This window comes from Kryptolebias marmoratus, linkage group LG17 (genome assembly GCF_001649575.2).
Source record: "Kryptolebias marmoratus isolate JLee-2015 linkage group LG17, ASM164957v2, whole genome shotgun sequence".
Taxonomy (NCBI): domain Eukaryota; kingdom Metazoa; phylum Chordata; class Actinopteri; order Cyprinodontiformes; family Rivulidae; genus Kryptolebias; species Kryptolebias marmoratus.
The window spans coordinates 13,037,450-13,056,314 of record NC_051446.1 but is presented as its reverse complement, the minus strand read 5'-3'; the positions used below and the strand labels follow the sequence as shown (position 1 = coordinate 13,056,314).

Sequence of the window (18,865 nt, the reverse complement as noted above, 5' to 3'; positions counted from 1 at the left end):
TAGAAACATGCCTTAATCCCTTGCTTTTGGTATATTTGAAGGGAGTTTATGCATTGTTTTCCCCAAACCCTCTTTTTTTATTATTTCTAACAATATACGCGGCACCATTTCCACATCTGTACGGAAACACCGAAAGCGGCACAAAGCGCTATAGTAACTGTGCCAGGCCTGTAGGTGGCACTGTTCTGCAACCCCGAAAATACACCAAAACCATAAAACAAGGCGTGGTGCGTGCAGATAAAGCTTACACCCTGGGGAAGACCTCAGGTTGTAGGTTAGATTAAAGGTGGGGCTATAACATCATCCTTTTTTTTTTTTTTTTTTGTTTAAGGGTTGCGTTTTGGCTGTCTACATGAAAACAAGGGTAGTGTTTCCATTTTCAGCTTCCTAAAACTTTCCTAAAACTTTGTTTTTGTGAGGACACGAGGCTGAGAATCTAAAATCCTTTTGCATATTCACAAAAATCGTCCCATGTGGACAGCCCCATAAGGTTAGATTCGGATTGTGTATTTTACTTGTCAATTTCAAAACAGTTTTTACTCTTTTTAATAACAGTTTTTTTTTTTTAAATAGCATTTTTTGGTACAATAACGTCTACTTACGAAAAGATGCCCTTACAGTTCCCTTTAGAGTTTGCCAAAATAATTCAAAATTAGTGTCTCCATCAGCGATCGTACACCATCTTCTATCATCATGGTTCCCAGAGATAAAAAGGTCCTTCTCCTGTTTTCTTTTTCTCCAAACAAAGGTTAGGGTTAGGGTCCCATCTGTCCACCGTAGATGGACAGTAATTTTAAATATTAACTGCTCATCCTTGCGCTTTTTCTACACACAGATAAATAATATTGGATCTTTTTGAGCTCTCCGTTTGCCTTTAGGTCACCAAAGATGTGATTATGTTTATGCAGAAATAAGAGAAAAATACCAAAAGGTTCACAAATGTCCAAACGCCACTGCATGACCTGTAAGTATTACAGTGGGAACAACCATATGATTAAGTAGTATTACAGTGAGACTGACGATACCCGAGTGGTAGAGAAACTTGTCCGGCTGCTTTCATTCAAGGGGTCGGATTCTCAAGAAAGATGTTTTAAAACTGACCTGATTTTATTTCAGCAGCCTCTCTTCAAGCCAAATACAATGGGGAAGAATCCCTGATACAGATCAACACCTAAAATCTGAAGCACAGTTCATGTTTTCTATCCAGCCTACGCATCTAAAGATTGACCATCGGGGTCTTTCCATGCATCAGATCCATGAACTTCTCAATGGGCATTAAATGTGTCAAACCTCCACGTTCAGCTGGAGTAGTTTACTCAAGAAGGGGAAATTAAAAGTAAAACACTATTTAAGTCCTGACACATGACAGATGTATTATATTACTTGCTGATGCAGCTTTGATACTAATTATGGTAGCAATAGAAGAGACTAAACACCTCCGGAGTCACAAACGTAACCTGAGATAATATATTTGGAAGAGTCGACTCTTGTCAGGAGGAGCGCTCAGCGGCTGAACGCTGGAAAACACGGCGACGAGCTGCACTTTACAAAGTTAAAGTCGTCGAATTTCTGTGAGATTCTGAAGACCTTTTTATTTACGTGATGCCGAACATGTCAACACGTAACGCATACTTATTTTTACATTAATGTATTCCACATTGTTTTGCAAAGTATTTTCATTACAACACATAAACTTACCATGTGTAATTATATATTGAAGATTTGTACTGTATGTATAATGTGTATATATAAAATTTATATAGAGTACTTGTGTAAGCGATAACCTGGTAATTACACACGATTTTCCAAAAGATGGCGTCGTTAGGACACCCTTAAACTGGATCGAGCTGTTCAGTTCTGGACATTGAAACAGAGACCCATTAAACCTGAAAGTGATGCAACCCCTGAACTGGCTCATTTGATTTTTTTCATTTGTATTATTTACATGTCTGATGGCTGGTTTGAGTCTTCCAACATAAAAGCTCCCACCTCTGGAAGCATTTTTTTTAACAATGTCTCTTTATTTATACATTTTTAAAAAAAAATCAAATTATTGATCATACAAAGAGTTACACCACTAAAAATAAATGACCAAAGTTCAGCCGCGTATTTGTTTGCACGTCTGCTGCATCTGGACGTTGAACCTCACAAACACATGCACCCATAAGACATGTGTCTCCACATGTCTGTCCATCAGTGTTTCCTGCGAGTCTTTATGTCCTCCCGTGGCACTGTGTAACATCGACAGACAGCCTGTGTTTTATCACAGCAGGGCGCCGCTGATTTATCTGTGCTGTAGTCTGCTGTGGATACCGACTTGTCAGTAGCAATGTCCCATAGCAGCTCCTCCCTTTCGCGGGCGACCCGTCGTGCGACGAGCTCGTACTCGGGCGTGTCGAGCCGCAGGGGGGTTTCCTCGGCCTCGTCGCGCTCCAGATCGAATATCAGCAGCGGGTCGTGGAGCTGCTGCTCTCCTTTTCCACCCCCACATGCTTCTGCTCCACCTGTCAGGAGAAACACACGCCCTCTAAAATTGGAGAAGCAGGGTTTGTGTGTCCCTCTGCACCGAAAGACAAAAGGCAGGAAATGATGTTTTTGTCCGTCTGTTACCAAAATATCTCCTGAACCACTGGACAGATTTAAATAAACCTCTCAAAAAGTAATCATTTGATAAACATCTTCACCTGATTGACTTTTGGGGTCAACCCAATTTAAGACCCTTTGCAAACACAAAAAGTCAACCTTGTTTCTTAGCAAGATATCTTATGAACCGCTAAACAGTAATCATTGGATGTACATATTCAACTGATTAAACTTTATAATCAGTCTGATTCAAGATGGCTGCTGCAGCTTATCAACCGTAGCCAACACAAACATGACCTTAACTCAGTCAACGTTACAGATAATAAACTAGAATTTGGCGTGGTCATCTGATATTTGAGAGTCATTACCAACATATACTGTGAGCGCTACTCATTGCGTTATTTTTTGAAGTAAAGCTGATTCAAGATGGTTGATACGGCTGCCTTAGTCAACACAAAAACGGCTATAACTCAGTCAAACTTGCAAATATTGAGCTACAATTTGGTGTAGTAGTAGCTGAGAGACATCCTCAGCACGTTCTCTGAGCACTAACAGGTTGCCCAAGATCTTGCTATATCAGAAGATTGCACACGTTATCTTCAGACTTTTACCAAAACGTCTTTGACCGCGTCCCTTTTCTCGACATAAGATGATATTAGTTCAAAGCTCTGGCATTAAAAGCGATGGGTGATGTTCATTCCTTCAAGGGATGCTAGATCTTTAATTTTATATGGATATGGACTATATCTGAAAAAAAATGGCATGGTTTATTTCGCTCCAGCCTATCTGATTTCCACTTTAAGAAAATACCACCGGTTAGTGCCTCTGTGATGACATTGTGCATACACTTCACCACAGGGGCAAAACAAGAAGCTATGTATTAAAAGACAAAAAAAAAAAAACCATCATCAAAGCTGGAAGGCTAGTTTTGCCAATAACAGTGATAAGAAGAGGTGTTTTAAACGACTTGTATTTGGTCAGCACCTGTGATGTAGAAAGCTTTGTATTTTCCTGCTCGAACCGCTTCCAGGTCCCCAAACCTCCCTGCAGCGCCGCTGTTAGGGTGGAAGAGAAACTGCGAGAAAAAAAACCAGGATGACCTCAGCTTAATGCACCAGCTGAAACGTAAACATTACATTTAAGAAATATTCGGACGTCACGACTGGTGTGTTGGCGCTGCAGGACAACATTTGTGGCATCGATGCCATCGAGGCGTCTGTCCGAGGGGGGAGTCACTCCGGCCAGGGACAGAACAGTCGGGAAGATGTCCATACCACTGCCATGTGAGGAAAAGAAAAAAAAAACAAGACTCTGGTTTTTCTTTCACTTCAGCAGTATTTGATTTTCTTATGCAGGGTGATCCCATAATTTATATTCACATTTGTACTGCCAGCAAGCAAAACAGCAGGTGCTTTAAAAGATTCTGACTCAATTTGTTTTGAAATTGCGAACAGACAAGTGAGTAAAGAATTATCCAATTTTCCAAAGCGAGACATTTTAACACCTAGTAGCTGCATATAGCTTGTAAATGTTTTGTAGCCTTCCAACATTTGTTAATCTCTAAAAGCCTACTAGTTTTAATGAAATTCATGGGCCTTCTTGAGTGGAAAATCCTCTATAGGCCTATTTTTTTTATCACATTAAGGTCAGGGCATTTTGAGAGACATAGCAAAACTGTTATATCTTGACATGATCCGTTTTTTAAGTGTTTAGGCTAATTACCCTGACTGTTATCATCTTCAGCTGCTTCACAGACAGATATTTAAATGAACGAACTCCTCTCTGTCACACTGCCACTGGGTGCTGTGTAACCCATGAGTACAAACACGCCTCAATGGTTCACAGTTGGAAACATGCTCGAAATATCTTGATTTTTTTATTTTCATTTTTCTACAAACATACCTATGATGACTCCAGCCTGCACGTTTTTTTTTCATTTTATGTAAATTTCTTTGCAAACTGCACCAAGCTTTTTTTTAGATGTACATTAACCTACAGTATGACAGACGCTGAGTTTTTGCTGATCAAATGGGACATTTTTACTTCTTTGGACTCGTTTAGAATCCCTCTCTGCTAAATTTGACTATCTACTTGTAGCAGGCCAGAGCCTTAAAAAGCCAATTAAGGTCTACAACCTTTCTAAAGTTGTATGTAAATCCTCAAAAATCCCTTCCTTCACGGATTTACTTAAACAAAACTTTGCCCCACTAAAATATCTGACAAATGTTGCTTTATCTTTCTTTATGGAGCCTGGTTTATCTTCTTGTCTGTATGTTGTAGTAATTAGAATGTGCGTTTTAGTAAAGTGAGCATGCCTGAGCAGGGCTGAGCTGGTGGTGTTTGCTGGGATCCTCCCAGGCCAATATACCACTGTGGGCACCCTGTGACCTCCCTCCCAGGTGGTCTGCTTAGCTGAACCCCCACCTAGCACACAGGTAAAAAACATCACTTCTCAAATAAGGCCTTTCAAAACAATACAATGTACTAAGTCTCCACCCACTGAGTCACACAACAATCCCAGTTTTAAAGCTTTTAAATGAACTGGTTTTCACTTAAAAGTGTTTTATACCTTTATTTGTCTGCCACTTTCCCGTAAAAGGTCCCACACTTCCTGCATACTGGCACTTCTGTTCCCAAGGACCGTTGTCGCCTAAGACGTGAACGTGTGTGATTATCATATTATAGGATTCAGTTAAAGGAGAGATAAATCATGCAGCTGACTAACCAGTGAACCAGATAAGAGTGTTGTCGTTATCTGAGGCGGTTTTTAATGCTCCAATCAAACCGTCCAGGTCCCGCAGACTGGCAGTGTACGCTCCGTCACTTGGACTGCGAGCAGCGGGGGTGTCGGGAGAGAACGGAGGGGCCAGTGGGACGTGCATGTGCGCTAACGCCACGTAGAGCAGATACGGCTGTCCTCGAGCCCTGAAAAATATCAAACGATCTGGTTTCAGAAATTAGCGAGATGCCGTTCGGAAACAACTGCAAATCCTCCAAATCACCACATCAGGAAGGCTGCATGACCAAAAGCAGCAGAAACTGGTACGTATGTCGATGATGGAAACATTTCATATGGTTATATTAACCCAGAATAATCTCTCTGTGTGATGGTCCATTTAACTTTTCACTTTTCTTTAAAGGAATGTGAATTTTCCAGCTGGAACAAAAGACTAGTCAGTTACCTTCTTGAATGAAAGCCAACTTTACTGTTGATAATATGATAACGTCTGTGCTCAGTCACATTACCTCACACTGTTGCGTGTCTGTGTGTCTGTGCATGTTGACTTTTTTTTTTTACAAACAGCTGTAAACAGCAGGGTTCACCACCCTCCTCCTAAACTCCAAACACACACACCAAGACGATCTGCGTTCAGAACAGCTGCTGTACAAAACCTCTGAAGATTTAAGGAATTTGCAGCAAATGTAGCTGTTTGTATCGGAATATATTTATTTTCCAAACCAATTTAATCTAACTAAATACAGCAGAACTCATCTTCCACCGGACTTTGTTTTATTGGACAAGGTGTTGTTTAGCCCCTGTGCAGTAACTCTTCTTAACTATGATCAAAAATAATATGAAAACGATCCAGTGTATGGTTGTGGTTAAAATGTCAGTAAGAAATTATAGTTTTAGCAGTTTGGTTTAAAGGTACTCACTCGTATTTAGATTTGTTAAGTAAAGTATGCAGTGTGCTTTGTTTACATTGAGTGCATACCCACATTTCTGAATTATAAACCAACATATCTAGAAAACTACTGAAGTAAACTGTACCATTTGATATAGGTCAGGATAATCTTCATATGTTTGGTGTCATAGTTTGCAATGAGCAATATGTGCACCAGATTTTCACAACAGAAAGGCACTAAAATATAACCAGGCATAATTTTACTAACTTGTTTTAAGTCACTTGAATGCAACTATTTGCTTTATTTACTTTAAAGTGAGTTTCTTACTTCATTCATTTTCCGGTTATTTCTAGACAAAAACAAAAAGTATTTCTCCTCATTTTAGAAGTGTTTCCTTCTATTCTTTTAGACTGACACTCAAAAAAGTCAACATTTTCTTGCAGCACTTTCATTTCACAAGGCAAAACAAACTAAAGTCTTCAATACACAGTGAATATATGTATAAACTGTATATAAAACTTCCTAAACAGGGTTAACTTTTTCCCAAGACTAAAGCAGGTTTTGTGGCTTTTAGAAAGATTTATTTCATAAGAGTGATGATAAAAATGTCTCTGTTGATTGCAGAGGTTGCAAACCCGTGACTTAATGTAAACACATTTTAAAAACAAAAAAAATCTGCTCAATTTATATCACAAGCATACAAACAAATGCACATCCATGTTAGTTCTCTAAATACTTTAGAGACAATATACACATAGGCGTGTCAAATTCCAAATTTCTATGTAGTATAAATTATTTATCACAGAGATCAGTAAGCTACTCTTTGTTTTCCACACTTTGTGTTTGTTTGCATCTGTGTTGTACCTTGCACTGTGTACAATCTTGAGTGCGGCAGATTTGTACTTTTCTGTTAGTGTCCACAGGTCAAGCGGCTGCTCCACAATGCTGCTGTTTTCAACCAGAGGAAGGCCCACCTCGGAGTAACAGCCTCCATGTACGCTCCTCCTAAGTCTGGAGCGGAAGAAAGGTTTGAGGATGAATACACAGCTTGGGTTTTTTTTTTTATCTGCACGTGTGAACGTTGAGCTGTGACATTGTTGTGCACTGACGCTATGCGTGTCGGGGTAATTACGTTACGTACAGCCCTACCTGATCACTTCAGGTCCAGCTGAAACACAAGGGGCGCATGGGGGAAGGTTATATCCTGGAGTGTCAGTACAGCCCATGTCATTACTGTAGGGAATACCTAAGTAGTAGTCAAAACCTATCCAAAATACAAGAAAAACATCTCATGCAATAACGCTTTGAGCTATAAATACATTACACAAGGCTGTTGTCTTGTGATGAAGCAATGAAAGATTGCAGATGATAGAATTTCCCTGATTTTCCTTACTGTTTTTATAGAACAAAATGATCATATATTTCTTCTTTTTTGGGTTGCTCCCTTTAGCGGTGGTCACAGTGGATCATTTGGTTCCATCTCACCCTATCCCAGCATTCTCCTCTGTCACACCAACTCTCTGCATTACATCCATAAACCAAACCAAACATCATAGCATCTCTCTACCAATTTATCAACATTCCATTTTACTCAGCTGTTCTTATGTCTTAACCCACCCCTGACACTTGTCTCCATCCACTCCACCCTGCCTGCTCTCTCTTCTTCACCTCTCTGTTGCTTCGGATGGTTGACCTCGGGTACCTAAACTCATCCGCCTGGAGTACCTCTCCTCCTTGCAGCTTCATTGTTCCACCTACATTTCGTCTTGCTTCTACTTACTTTCATTCTCCTTCTCTTCAGAGCATAACTCCACCTCTCCGGGCTCTCTTCCACTTGCTCCCTACTCTCACCACAGATCACAATGCTGTCTGCGAACATCATAGTCCTCGGGGACTCCTGCCTGACCTCATCTCTTAGCCTGTCCATTACCACTGCAAACAGAACAGATCTCAGAGGTGATCCCTGATTTAACTCCACATTGAACCCGTCTGTTACTCCTAACACACACCTTACCACTGGCTTGATGTGCTTGTACATGTTCTGCACTATCCTCACATACTTCTCCACCACACCTGACTTAGTTATAGTTCCTCTTGTGGCACTCTCTCATACTTTTTTCTCTAGATCTGCTAAGACACAGTGCAACTCCTTCTGACCTTCTCTGTACTCCTTCATCAACACTCGCTGCAATGCAGTAACTTAACACTTTTGGCTTCTACTTCTGGGTGGAAGGGTGCAGCAGTGGTTAGAGCTGTCACCTTACAACAAGAAAGCTGCAGAGTTGCTTTCGTGACCCGGGGCCTTTCTGGGTGGAGTTTGAATGTTCTCTCTGTGCAAGTGTGGGTTTTCTTCGGGTTTCCTCCCACATACCAAATACATGCATGTTAGGTTCATTGGTAACTCTTAAAGTTTTCCCTAGGTGTGAGTGAGAGCGTGAATGGTTGTCTGTCTCAGTGTCTCTGTGTGTCCCTCTGATAGACTTGTGACCTGTCCAGGGTGTCCACCGCCTCTCGCACAGTATCTGCTGGAGACAGGCACCAGCTCTCCGTGACCCAAAACAGAGAAGCGGGTAAAGAAAATGGATGGATGGATGGTTTCTACTTCTAACCCTGAGCTAGCAGACAATGTCCTTAGGGTTTCTCCCACAGCGCATCTCTTTTGAGAATAATACTAGTCTGTGTGTGTGTGTGGGGGGGGGTGGAGTCACGAGTCACTGTGCTCCATCAGCTGCGAGTGTGTTGTCCCATAAAACACAGCTTGAGGAGGTTTGTGATTAGTGTCCCTGTTTAGTTTCTTTCCTGCAGTGAGGCCAGTGATCTCCGAAACTTCATGTGGCTGGAGGGGCTTAGAAAGTCTAAGTGCTCCGTTGGGGGGCAGAACGTAGCACTCAAATGGAAAAATACTGAGCAGACAGTGTTGTGTAAGAAAAGCGGACAAACTTGTTTTTAATTTTATTTAACAGATGCATCCATTTACCTGAAAGTGTCACACTAGGTGATTTGTTTATTCTGTAGGTTTACCAAATGATATTGAAGAAACCAAAAGAAAGCCAAACTGGTCACTAATTTTTTTTAGGTCAAACCTTCTCCTACCTGATATATGTATATGTAATTTTCAATCAGAGTACAAATCCCCACCTAAGATTGATTAGGCCCCTATTTGCCACCACAGCAGCCCTGATCCTTCAAGACATGAACTCCAATAAACCTCTGAAGGTGTGTTGTTGCGTTTGGCTTCAATTTATCAGAAGCAGATTCTTTAGGTCTATGTTGCAACATGTGGTTTTCAAGAATTTGACTTATATATCCAACAAATGTTTGTAAAAGTGGAAAATGTGTAGAACAAGTCAACACCATAACCCTCGAGGGTTCCTTAAACCATTCTTGAACCGTTTTTTTTAGTGTTCCTAAAGTAAAAAGGACACTGTTATACAGGGATAACATTTTCACAAAGAGGAGTACTTCGCCAGCAACAGCATATGTCAAAGTAATATTCACATACATGAAGTTCCCGGTGACAGTTGCTCCATGGTTTACGGCTGATGATTACATGCCAACTGGAGACGCGTTTAGGGGTAAACACAGAAATGGCACCATGACCGGTTTACAGCTAAGTGCATTAACCTTTTTTCATCATTTTGAGCTACAGTAGCTCCTCTGTTGAAGGGAACACACCTTCACTTCACACATGCATCAGTGAGCTTTAACTCTCCACCCCAACAATTTGGCTCTTGTTAAAGTACCCTCAAACACTTATATTTGCCCAGTTTTTTTCTGCTTTCAATACATCAATTTCTATAAACTCACCCCTCATTACTAGGTGCCGTAATAATGTAACCTTGTTAATATTTTAAAAGAAATAAAAGAAACATAAAGAGGAATAACTGCTTTACAGAGCACCAATAAATAAAAAGGTTGAAACGAGGGCCTATGAGAGCTATTCAAAGCAATAAAAAAGCGATGAAAAAATACACTTCTAATTCTTTATCTACAAGAATTTTACTTTTTGACTGCACAGATAAACTGCAAGTTTTAGAAAATAATCAAATGTCTCACGCAGAGCAAGAACAAAACAAATACCTTCGATAACGCTGTAAAAACCAGCATAAACCACAGTGACAGAAGCAAGCAGCTCGTGTCAAACCTCAACCCCTTCAGACAGTTTGTTCGCACATTTAAGAAACTGCAGTGAAGAGCCCAGTGAGCAGAGGACAATACTGACTGGGTTACAGGACAAACAAACATGGCAAACAAACAAGCACAGTAGAGAGTAAGTGCAGCGATCACAACGTTGAGCTCCTACTTTTTTTTTTTTACCTCTGTTAGTTGGACTGTACGGTCCGTTGTGCCCCAGATGCCACTTTCCGATCATGGCAGTGTAATAACCCGCCTGCTGCAACAGCTGGGGCAAGGTGATTTCAGAAAGAGGCAGGCCAGCCACAGAATTCACCCCGAAGTTGTGGATCACGCCGTTTCTGAGGCCATACCGGCCTGTCAGGATCGCAGCGCGGGACGGAGAGCATGTCGACGCGGGGGAGTGGAAGTCCGTCAGTCTGGATGCAGAATATTTATGGAAATGTCACAAGTTCATCTAGAGAATAAGTTTTTACATTGTTTTTACTTTGATGACGTGTAATGAAACTTTGTGGACCACAGCAGGTGTTAAATCAATAAATGACCTACCTTAGTCCTTGCTGGGCCATCAGGTTAAGGTTTGGTGTGTTGTTTGTCTTCTTTTCTGGTTGGTTAACGTCCAGGTCACCCCAGCCTATATCATCTGCCAGTATGATGATGAAGCTGGGCTTTTTTTCGACCGTCTCCCCAGTTCCCAGTCCTCTTTGGGACACTGTGTGAAGCAGCAGCCCACATAGCAACACCTTTGACAGGAGCAGCTGGTTTAAGGCCTCCCCCATCGTGGGTTAAAATCTGTAAGGGGTGACACGGATTTGACCCAAAGCTCAGCGCACACACATGCATTCAAATCCCGCCACACATAGGAAATAAACACATTGAGAGTTTGATTGTGCACTACAAATTCAATACAACTTAAAGTTACATGCAGAGTTATTCCCTGAGTCCTGTGAGCTTTGAACTGCTATGACTTTAGAATAAATGAAAACTGCTGCTCATCTGCTGTAACACCAAAATCCCAACTTCATATTTTAGAAACATAGCACAAAAGTAAAGAAATTTCTGTTTGGTTGAGTACTTCTTTGACTATTAAAATGTTTAAATAAAAAATATCAATGTCAACAAAAGCAACACGTGTGAAAATCATCCTCAAGGTGCTGATGTTCAGAATTGTGTTGTGTTTTAGATTAATTTAAACAGAATTATCTGTCAGCTGTAACACAACACATCCTATTGCTGCTGCGCTAATGTCAGTTAACGACAGCAAGACAACGGCACTGAGATTTGTTCGAATGAGAATGATTGATAGTAAATTTGTTGAGCATTTTGCTGTCAAAGTCATCTTTGAGGAACTGAACGTCTAGACCCTGTTTTTCACATCCTGTAAGAAGAAATGCTGTTTATCTGTTTATGGATTGTTTCTCGTGAGCGTGTTGGGATACGAACGACATCCATTATCTGTAATCCCAGTTCACCTTTGTCATTCTTTTCTCTTTTTTTTTTTAATTGCGCTGATATTTCCTGATGAACTTGTATTTCTGCACAACACGAGAACACGCGAGGGCATCCTCCAGGCGAAACGTGTACATCCCAGACGCTGTCAAAAAGGGGTCAAATATTGAGGCAGTGTCAGCATTGGCGGTTGATTATTAAACGGCGTATCACCAAAACAAGACAGGACTTTACAGTACAGGAGAAGCTACAGTATTTAAAAGCTTTTACCGTGCTAGACTAGTTTTGGTATGGGGATTTAAAGAAGCTCCATACAGACAGAACAAAGGACAATAACCCTGCTTCCAGGTCCCGCATGGGAAAATTATTTTGGAAGTCTTAAAAACTAGGAAAAGTAGTCAGACACTGATTAATGTGGATTATTGTTGGAGTGTAATAACATGTAGAGGATAGATACAGCCTGTGGATGATGGTAGATAGTCCAAATGTTGAATAAATATGACTATTAAGAGCCTAAATTGTGTTGTTGTGGCTTTGAAGTAAAGTTTTCCCCACATATTTAAAACTGAACAACCAAAAACAAGCTGTAACAGCTGAACAGGCAAAGTTAGAGGGGTGGCTGTGCGCGTCTGTTCCTACAGACTTAGAACTGGCTGCAACCAGATCTTCCTCGCGCCTGTTCATATAAATGTGAGCTCGTGGCGCGCGCGCACACACCGCACTATATCTGTACTTGCGCTCACGTGCGTGTCCGCGCGCGCGTCCAAGCGGTGTTTGCGGTCGAAGTGCCCGTGAGGATGTTGTGACTTTGTAACCTCACTGTTCAGTTTGTCCGTTCATGGATGCAGCGCGAGACACCCTGTTCAGGAAAAAGAAGAAGAAGAAGAAGAAGAAGAAGAAGAAGAAGAAGAAAGGGGATTATTGTCTGAAATTAGCTGCACACAGGTGAGACGAAACACCTAGAGACACGTAGTTTCGCAAACTGCCGTTTTCTGTTTTGGTTACATTGAACACTTGACGTGTCTTTTTTTTTTTTTAGAAGAAACGATTTCGGCTAATTGAGAATATGCTCCAGCACGGGTACTTACAACTTGTATGAGTGAGAGCAGGGTTAGTGGTCACAAACAACCGCAGCACGAGGACACCGGTCAGCGGACATTGCGTCATCCGCACGAGGACAGAGCGTACAGCTTCAGGTCAACACCTCCTCCCTGTTATTATAAACAAACACGTCCTGATAGTTTCAACCTGACGATATATATCTCATCATTATGACTTAGCATCTCATATTTATGCGTCACTAATACTACTAATTAATACTAATTATGAGAGTATCTAAAATATGGATTGCTATTATAAGAATATCTCATAACTATAAGATGCAAAGTCATAATTATGACATAGTATTTGATAGTTATGGGATACTAAGTCATAATTATGAGATACTAACTGATAATTCTGAGATAGTATCTAGTACTTATGAGATACTAACTGATAATTCTGATAGTATCTATGAGATACTAACTGATAATTCTGAGATAGTATCTAGTAGTTATGAGATACTAAATGATAATTCTGAGAAGGTTCCTCATAATTGTGGGATACTATCTGCTAATTACGGACGCTAAGTCATAATCATAAGATACTAGCTTAAGATTTTGAGATAGTATCTAGTAGTTGTGAGATATTAGCTGATAATTATGACATACTATCTTATAATTTTTGAGAAAGTACCTCATAATTAGGAGGTAGTATCTGTTAAATGTGGGACGCCACGGCATAATTATGAGATTATAGTTGATCATTTTGAGGTAGTTCCTCATAATTCTCAGATTCTATCTGAGAATTACAGGATGCTAAGTCGTAGTTATGAGATACTAGCTCATAACTTTGAGATACTATAAAATTATAGTAAAATTGTCAGCTAGAAACTCGTGATTATGCTTAACATACCAACAGTGCTTATGGAAACCACTTCCTGTTGTGAAATTTAACTAAAGTCGGGAAAGTTACATAAGAGGGTTCAAATACTTCAGGTCAAACAAAACAAGGTGCAGATTTTGAAACTAAATTGTTAAAAGGTGGAGCCACGTAGGATTTCTCTTGGAAATGGTATATTTATTATCTTCAACAAATGAGAAATCATCGCCCTACAATAGTGTGCCTCAAAGGAGACTTCATGCAGTTTGGAAATAATAGTTGTGAAGAAAAAAATGAAGCATGTTTTTTGGGGGTGGTTTTGTTTTGTTTTTGTCCTGCTTGCTTGGAAGACAGAAAAACAAGCCGAAAACAAAGTTGTGTAACATGAGTCATCAATACTTCACATTCTGAAGCGAACTAGAGTTAAAAAGCAAAAGCTCAGTTAATGTGTTCCAGTTCTACTTGGCCAATATTGCACACGCTGCTGGAAACATCTGATTTCCTCCAGTTCTGCCCCCCAAATGCATTAATAACTGATTAGGTCCAGCTATCCAGAAAGAGGCTGGACTTCAGCTACTGCTTTTTATCTCCGCTTTGTAATCCATGACTTCAGCAGTTACAGTGTTTGAACACTGAACATCGGTTGATAAGAATGTACAAAACGGCTTTACTTAGAAGGCAGGCAGCTAAAAGAGAAGCCTAAAAACCTAGTAGGAACACATATAACTAGAAGGTTTTTTGTTATCTCTAATCTAACCTGTCGGTGATGAGAGGAGGAGCTGCTCAGTGGGGGGGTTTGACGTAGTTTTCTCCACAGCTCGTAAAACTTGAGTGTCAAACTCCGACCCCTCTGCAGGGTCCTGGACTTGAACTGCCTCTTCTTCTGTCTCCTTCAGGGCATGGCACTGCGCGGAGTTAAGGCGCTGCGTTTCCTGGGGCCCAATGTGTACGCAGAGGCCCCCAACGGAGGCTGGGGTTGGGTGGTGGCCGTGGCTTTCTTCGTCGTGGAGACCTTCACCTATGGCATCATCAAGAGCTTCGGCATCTTCCTCGAGGACATGAGGAAAGAGTTCGACGAGACCAACAGTCGCGTCTCGTGGGTTGTTTCCATCTGCGTGTTTGTCATGACCTTCAACGGTGAGTGCGCATCGGCGACACCTCGTTTCAAACTACAGATCATTTCAAATGTTTTCAAGGCGTCCTGCAAACCTGGAACAGATTGAGTCTTTACTAGTTTCTTATTTTGCCAATTTTGAAGCCAAGAAAGTAAGGTAGTAAGGTTTAAATTAATTTGTTTGGTTTTGACATGGTGTAAGTCCGATTAGAACCAATTCACCCCTTTTTAGATGATCTTGCAGCAAAAATCGATGTCAGGCATCCGGTTTAAGCTAATGTCCATCAGACCAACAGAAAGTCTACCTACATTAATCATTAAATTTTTTATCATACTCGCTTGTAATTTTAAAGTAGCACGTTAGTAGCTGAGTATTTGATTTATATTGAAATTTTTCTTTAGCTGATTTGATGAATTGTGAAAAAAAATGTAAGGGAATAAATGAAAACCAGCTGATACAGAGAGGAAGGCATAAGGAATGGATGCTATTGGTGTGCACTTTTTCAATTTGGACTTGTTTTCTTTTAATTAACGAGCTATTTTTATTCTAAAATTGTATAAAATATATCTTGGAAAAAAATCATTTGGATTTTCGAATGAAAGATTTGACAGAATACATCTGAAAACCAAGGTGAAGTTATTTATTTAGTCAGTAAATATTGATTTGCAATTGACCCTCGATTAGTTTGGCCCCCAGTGCCATTGAGTTTGACGCCCCTGATCTACAATAAACAAACGGTCCGTCCACAGGTCCTCTCTCCTCGGTGATAACTAACCGTTTTGGCTTCCAGTTCGTTGTCATGATTGGAGGATTGCTCATTTCCACCGGCACCATTGCGACCAGCTTTACAAGCTCCCTCAATCAAATATACATCACGTATGGATTAGTTACAGGTATCAGTTTTTATTTCTGTTACCCCTACTTTTAATAGTCCCCAGACTTTTTTTATTTCCAGCTACATATAAAAATGTGTATATTTTCATCTGTGCAGGCCTTGGCTACTGTCTGACCTTCCTGCCCACTGTGACCATCCTTTCCAAGTACTTTACCCATCGGCGGTCTCTGGTCACTGCTGTGGCCTCCACTGGCGAGTCCTTTGCTATGTTTGCCCTGGCTCCAGGTAAGATCAGGAATTCCTACAGATCTTAAGCCCAAAACTTTAGAAGTCTTGTGACATATTTTTACACCAAGATGCATTAATGTTACTGGATATCTCTTTGCCTTTTAGCCTTTTCGGCATTAAGAGACCTTATTGGCTGGCGGCACTCTATGGCAGTGATTGGAGCTCTGCAAAGCATCATCATCATCTGTGGTGCGCTGCTTCGCCCTATCATCATCCACCCTAAGGCGACCCACAGCACAGAGACTGACACATTGTCTCCCAAAGAGCTGGAAGTCCTCAGGACAAAGGAGAATGTAGAAAGCATAGACCTAGGGTCTGTGAGTACTGCAGACGTAGGTGTTCAGGCACATAAGGACGAATGCCCCTCAGAGGAGAATGGTTTGTTGCACAAAGAAGTAAAGTCATACACAGAGTCCAAATGTCTGGAAAAAAGTAAGGAAGAGTGTAAAGAATCAGATGCAGAGAAGCAAGTGGAGAAAGATGAAGAGACTAAGTCAGGAGAAAAGAAGCTATCTGCAAAGAATCCTCCCCTCCTCGACTTCTCCATCCTCAGAGAGTGCAGCTTTATCTTCTACTCGCTGTTCGGACTGTTCGCCACTCTGGGCTTCTTCGCCCCTCCGCTCTACATCATTGATCTGAGCGTGAGTCGGGGTGTGGAGCGAGAGCGTGCCACCTACATGCTCTCCGCCATGGCCGTGGCTGAAGTCCTGGGCCGGTTCGCCATAGGGTGGGTGCTGACGTGGAAGGTGTTCAGGACGAGGAAGCTCCTGGTGCTCCTGGCGTGTGTTGTCGTCATGACCGCTGATCTGGTGGGATTCACCTTGGTGGCAGAGTTTTGGGGCCTGGCTGTGTGTTGTGGACTGTACGGGTTCTTCATGGGGACCATGGCGTGCACCCACATCCCCATGCTGGCTGAGGATGATGTGGTGGGCATAGAGAGGATGTCCTCAGCTGCTGGAGTCTATGTGTTCATCCACAGCTTTGCTGGACTGGCTGGACCTCCACTTGGAGGTAAGACGGTCTTCATGTCATTCATGCTAATGTCAGCCATCATAGGGATGGATCTCATATTAGCTTTTGACTGTTAATAATTTATTAGAACTGTTCTTTTTCCAGGGTGGACTGATTGTACAACATACAACTTCAGTGATTTTGAAAAATAAGAACTGGGTGCATAAGTTTGAATTTGTTGTGGATTTTCTCTAATGCGCACAAGGTCAAAATTATACATATATGCTCAAATATATGAAAATAAAACAAAATCTCACTAATATTTGATATTTAATTGAAATTTGACTACTCTTCTTGGAAGAATTGGAAGATTTCCAAGTTTACTCCTTCATGTTGTCCTTAAGTCTGAAAATAAAAACAGTGCATCCTCCAAACCAAGCTTATGCTGCATTCAGGGGCTTCTGGGAACTTGAAATGCCTCTTTTCCCCTTCAGGACAAATCATAAAAATTTTAAACTTTTGACCCCTTTTTGTAGCTAAAACATTTATCCTTATTTTGCATCTAAATCCCCCAAAAATGAAACACTTTTGAGTTCAAACGTGGGCCAAATTCGGTGTAAATTTCAAAATTACACTTGAATGTTATTTTCTGCTTCTGTCCATTTGCCTCTGTAGTTCTGTCAACTGAAAAGACAGAAAAGATAGAACAGATTAAGAGATTAAAGAGAAATCAAAGGAAATGTGTTTTCAATCATATGCCATAAGACGTTTTTAAATTACATATAGTTCACAGTTTGTTGTTTTGTTTATTTTGTCACTGCAAATTCACAGTATGGTGAAACTGCCTTCACATGCGCTACGATTCGTTTTGTCTCCTTCCTCCAGGCGTGCTGGTCGATGTGACCCAGAACTACGGCGCGGCCTTCTACTCTTGCGGCGCTGGCATGGGACTGAGCGCCATGTTCCTGGGTTTGGTAAAACCCGCTAAGAAGGGATTATTCTGTCAGAGGGGAAGCGTCAAACGTTCCGCGCACCAACGTGAAAGGGACGGTGGACACAAGGAGGAAGAGAGCGGAGAGCAGAAATCAGAAAACAGAACTAACGATCTAAGCAGCTGCTGAGTCAGAAGACAAACTGGAAATCAGCTGAGGAGGACACGTCCAGGAGGGTCCATCGTATTGATAAGTGTAAGAAGTGAAGTAATATGTATGACCCAAAGAGCTGCAGCAAAGAAAAGGACCAACAGTTAGTGCTCAGAATCTAACAACAAACAGCAGATTTGTAAGATCAAACATTTACATTGTGCCTTAATTACATGATATACCAACAAAGTATTTCTGCTAGAACTACTGCTGCAAAAATAAAAAGGAACGTTTTCGTTGTATCTGTAACTAAGAAAGGTTTTATCTTGAGTGAATGGATCGTCTCGTGAGACGTATGAATGTGTGTTCACAGTGAGGGACGCAGGAGCTACTGTGCTGTTAAGGAGACAAGATCAAACACTGAAACTTATCGTTGATGATCAATATAATGATAGCTGAGAGACCCATAAAGCAAATGAAGCTGCAAAAACAATACACTGCACAGAATCTCTAACACTACCTTTAGGAAAAACATAAACCTCAGGAGCATGTAAGTGAACCTCATTGTTTTTAATCAAAACTTTTAATGCCTTCTTATTTTGGAAATTATGTCAAATGTGTAACTATTTTTGTAATGAAAATGTGTTAAATCACAATAAAGCCATGATTTGATTTGAACTCTTATGTGCTACAATTTTTTGTGTCTGTTTCTATTGACTGATCATATTTTTTCAAACCATCCAGTGCGAATCACGCTAAATGACATCAACATTTAAAGAACAGAAAGCTTATTTGTGAGATACTCAGCCTGAACAAATACTTGAAGCAAACAAGTTTTAAACAGAGTTCTTTTAGAGCTCAGAGTGCGTGCCGTGCATGAC

At 40.9% G+C, this 18,865-nt stretch overlaps 2 protein-coding genes across 5 annotated transcripts; one reads left to right on the top strand and one right to left on the bottom strand.

Annotated features, from left to right (window-relative positions):
- Nucleotides 1-427: 427 nt before the first annotated feature.
- Nucleotides 428-12,652, bottom strand: arsg (arylsulfatase G). Of its 2 annotated transcripts, none has more exons than XM_017418416.3 (11): nucleotides 12,537-12,652; nucleotides 10,894-11,136; nucleotides 10,528-10,763; nucleotides 7,360-7,474; nucleotides 7,075-7,221; nucleotides 5,309-5,508; nucleotides 5,153-5,233; nucleotides 4,899-5,007; nucleotides 3,739-3,859; nucleotides 3,568-3,658; nucleotides 428-2,504 (listed from the first exon to the last, which is right to left on the bottom strand). In XM_017418416.3, the coding sequence occupies exons 2-11, from the start codon at nucleotides 11,121-11,123 to the stop codon at nucleotides 2,194-2,196; spliced, it is 1,641 nt and encodes a 546-aa protein (XP_017273905.1). In that variant the 5' UTR covers nucleotides 11,124-11,136; nucleotides 12,537-12,652; the 3' UTR covers nucleotides 428-2,193. The 2 variants fall into 2 exon arrangements, with proteins under 2 accessions (XP_017273905.1, XP_017273906.1); XM_017418417.3 differs by having other exon boundaries at nucleotides 12,511-12,646.
- Nucleotides 12,601-18,662, top strand: LOC108237174 (monocarboxylate transporter 7). 3 transcript variants are annotated; one of them, XM_017418413.3, is made up of 6 exons: nucleotides 12,601-12,738; nucleotides 14,610-14,850; nucleotides 15,578-15,721; nucleotides 15,820-15,948; nucleotides 16,057-16,962; nucleotides 17,788-18,662. In XM_017418413.3, the coding sequence occupies exons 2-6, from the start codon at nucleotides 14,613-14,615 to the stop codon at nucleotides 18,021-18,023; spliced, it is 1,653 nt and encodes a 550-aa protein (XP_017273902.1). In that variant the 5' UTR covers nucleotides 12,601-12,738; nucleotides 14,610-14,612; the 3' UTR covers nucleotides 18,024-18,662. The 3 variants fall into 3 exon arrangements, with proteins under 3 accessions (XP_017273902.1, XP_017273903.1, XP_017273904.1); XM_017418414.3 differs by lacking the exon at nucleotides 12,601-12,738 and adding an exon at nucleotides 12,854-12,989; XM_017418415.3 differs by lacking the exon at nucleotides 12,601-12,738 and having other exon boundaries at nucleotides 14,712-14,850; nucleotides 15,619-15,721.
- The last annotated feature ends 203 nt before the right edge of the window (nucleotides 18,663-18,865 follow it).

What these genes read in the sequence shown, in the direction of transcription:
- LOC108237174 (XM_017418413.3), top strand. Translation starts at nt 14,613, where the DNA reads ATGGCACTGCGCGGAGTTAAGGCGCTGCGTTTCCTGGGGCCCAATGTG. An exon ending in CACGTATGGATTAGTTACAG is followed by an intron (nt 15,722 to 15,819) that starts GTATCAGTTTTT and finishes TCATCTGTGCAG; the next exon opens with GCCTTGGCTACTGTCTGACC. An exon ending in TATGTTTGCCCTGGCTCCAG is followed by an intron (nt 15,949 to 16,056) that starts GTAAGATCAGGA and finishes TTTGCCTTTTAG; the next exon opens with CCTTTTCGGCATTAAGAGAC.
- arsg (XM_017418416.3), bottom strand. Translation starts at nt 11,123, where the DNA reads ATGGGGGAGGCCTTAAACCAGCTGCTCCTGTCAAAGGTGTTGCTATGT. An exon ending in ATGGCCCAGCAAGGACTAAG is followed by an intron (nt 10,764 to 10,893) that starts GTAGGTCATTTA and finishes TTCTGCATCCAG; the next exon opens with ACTGACGGACTTCCACTCCC. An exon ending in GCCAACACACCAGTCGTGAC is followed by an intron (nt 3,659 to 3,738) that starts GTCCGAATATTT and finishes TTTTTCTCGCAG; the next exon opens with TTTCTCTTCCACCCTAACAG.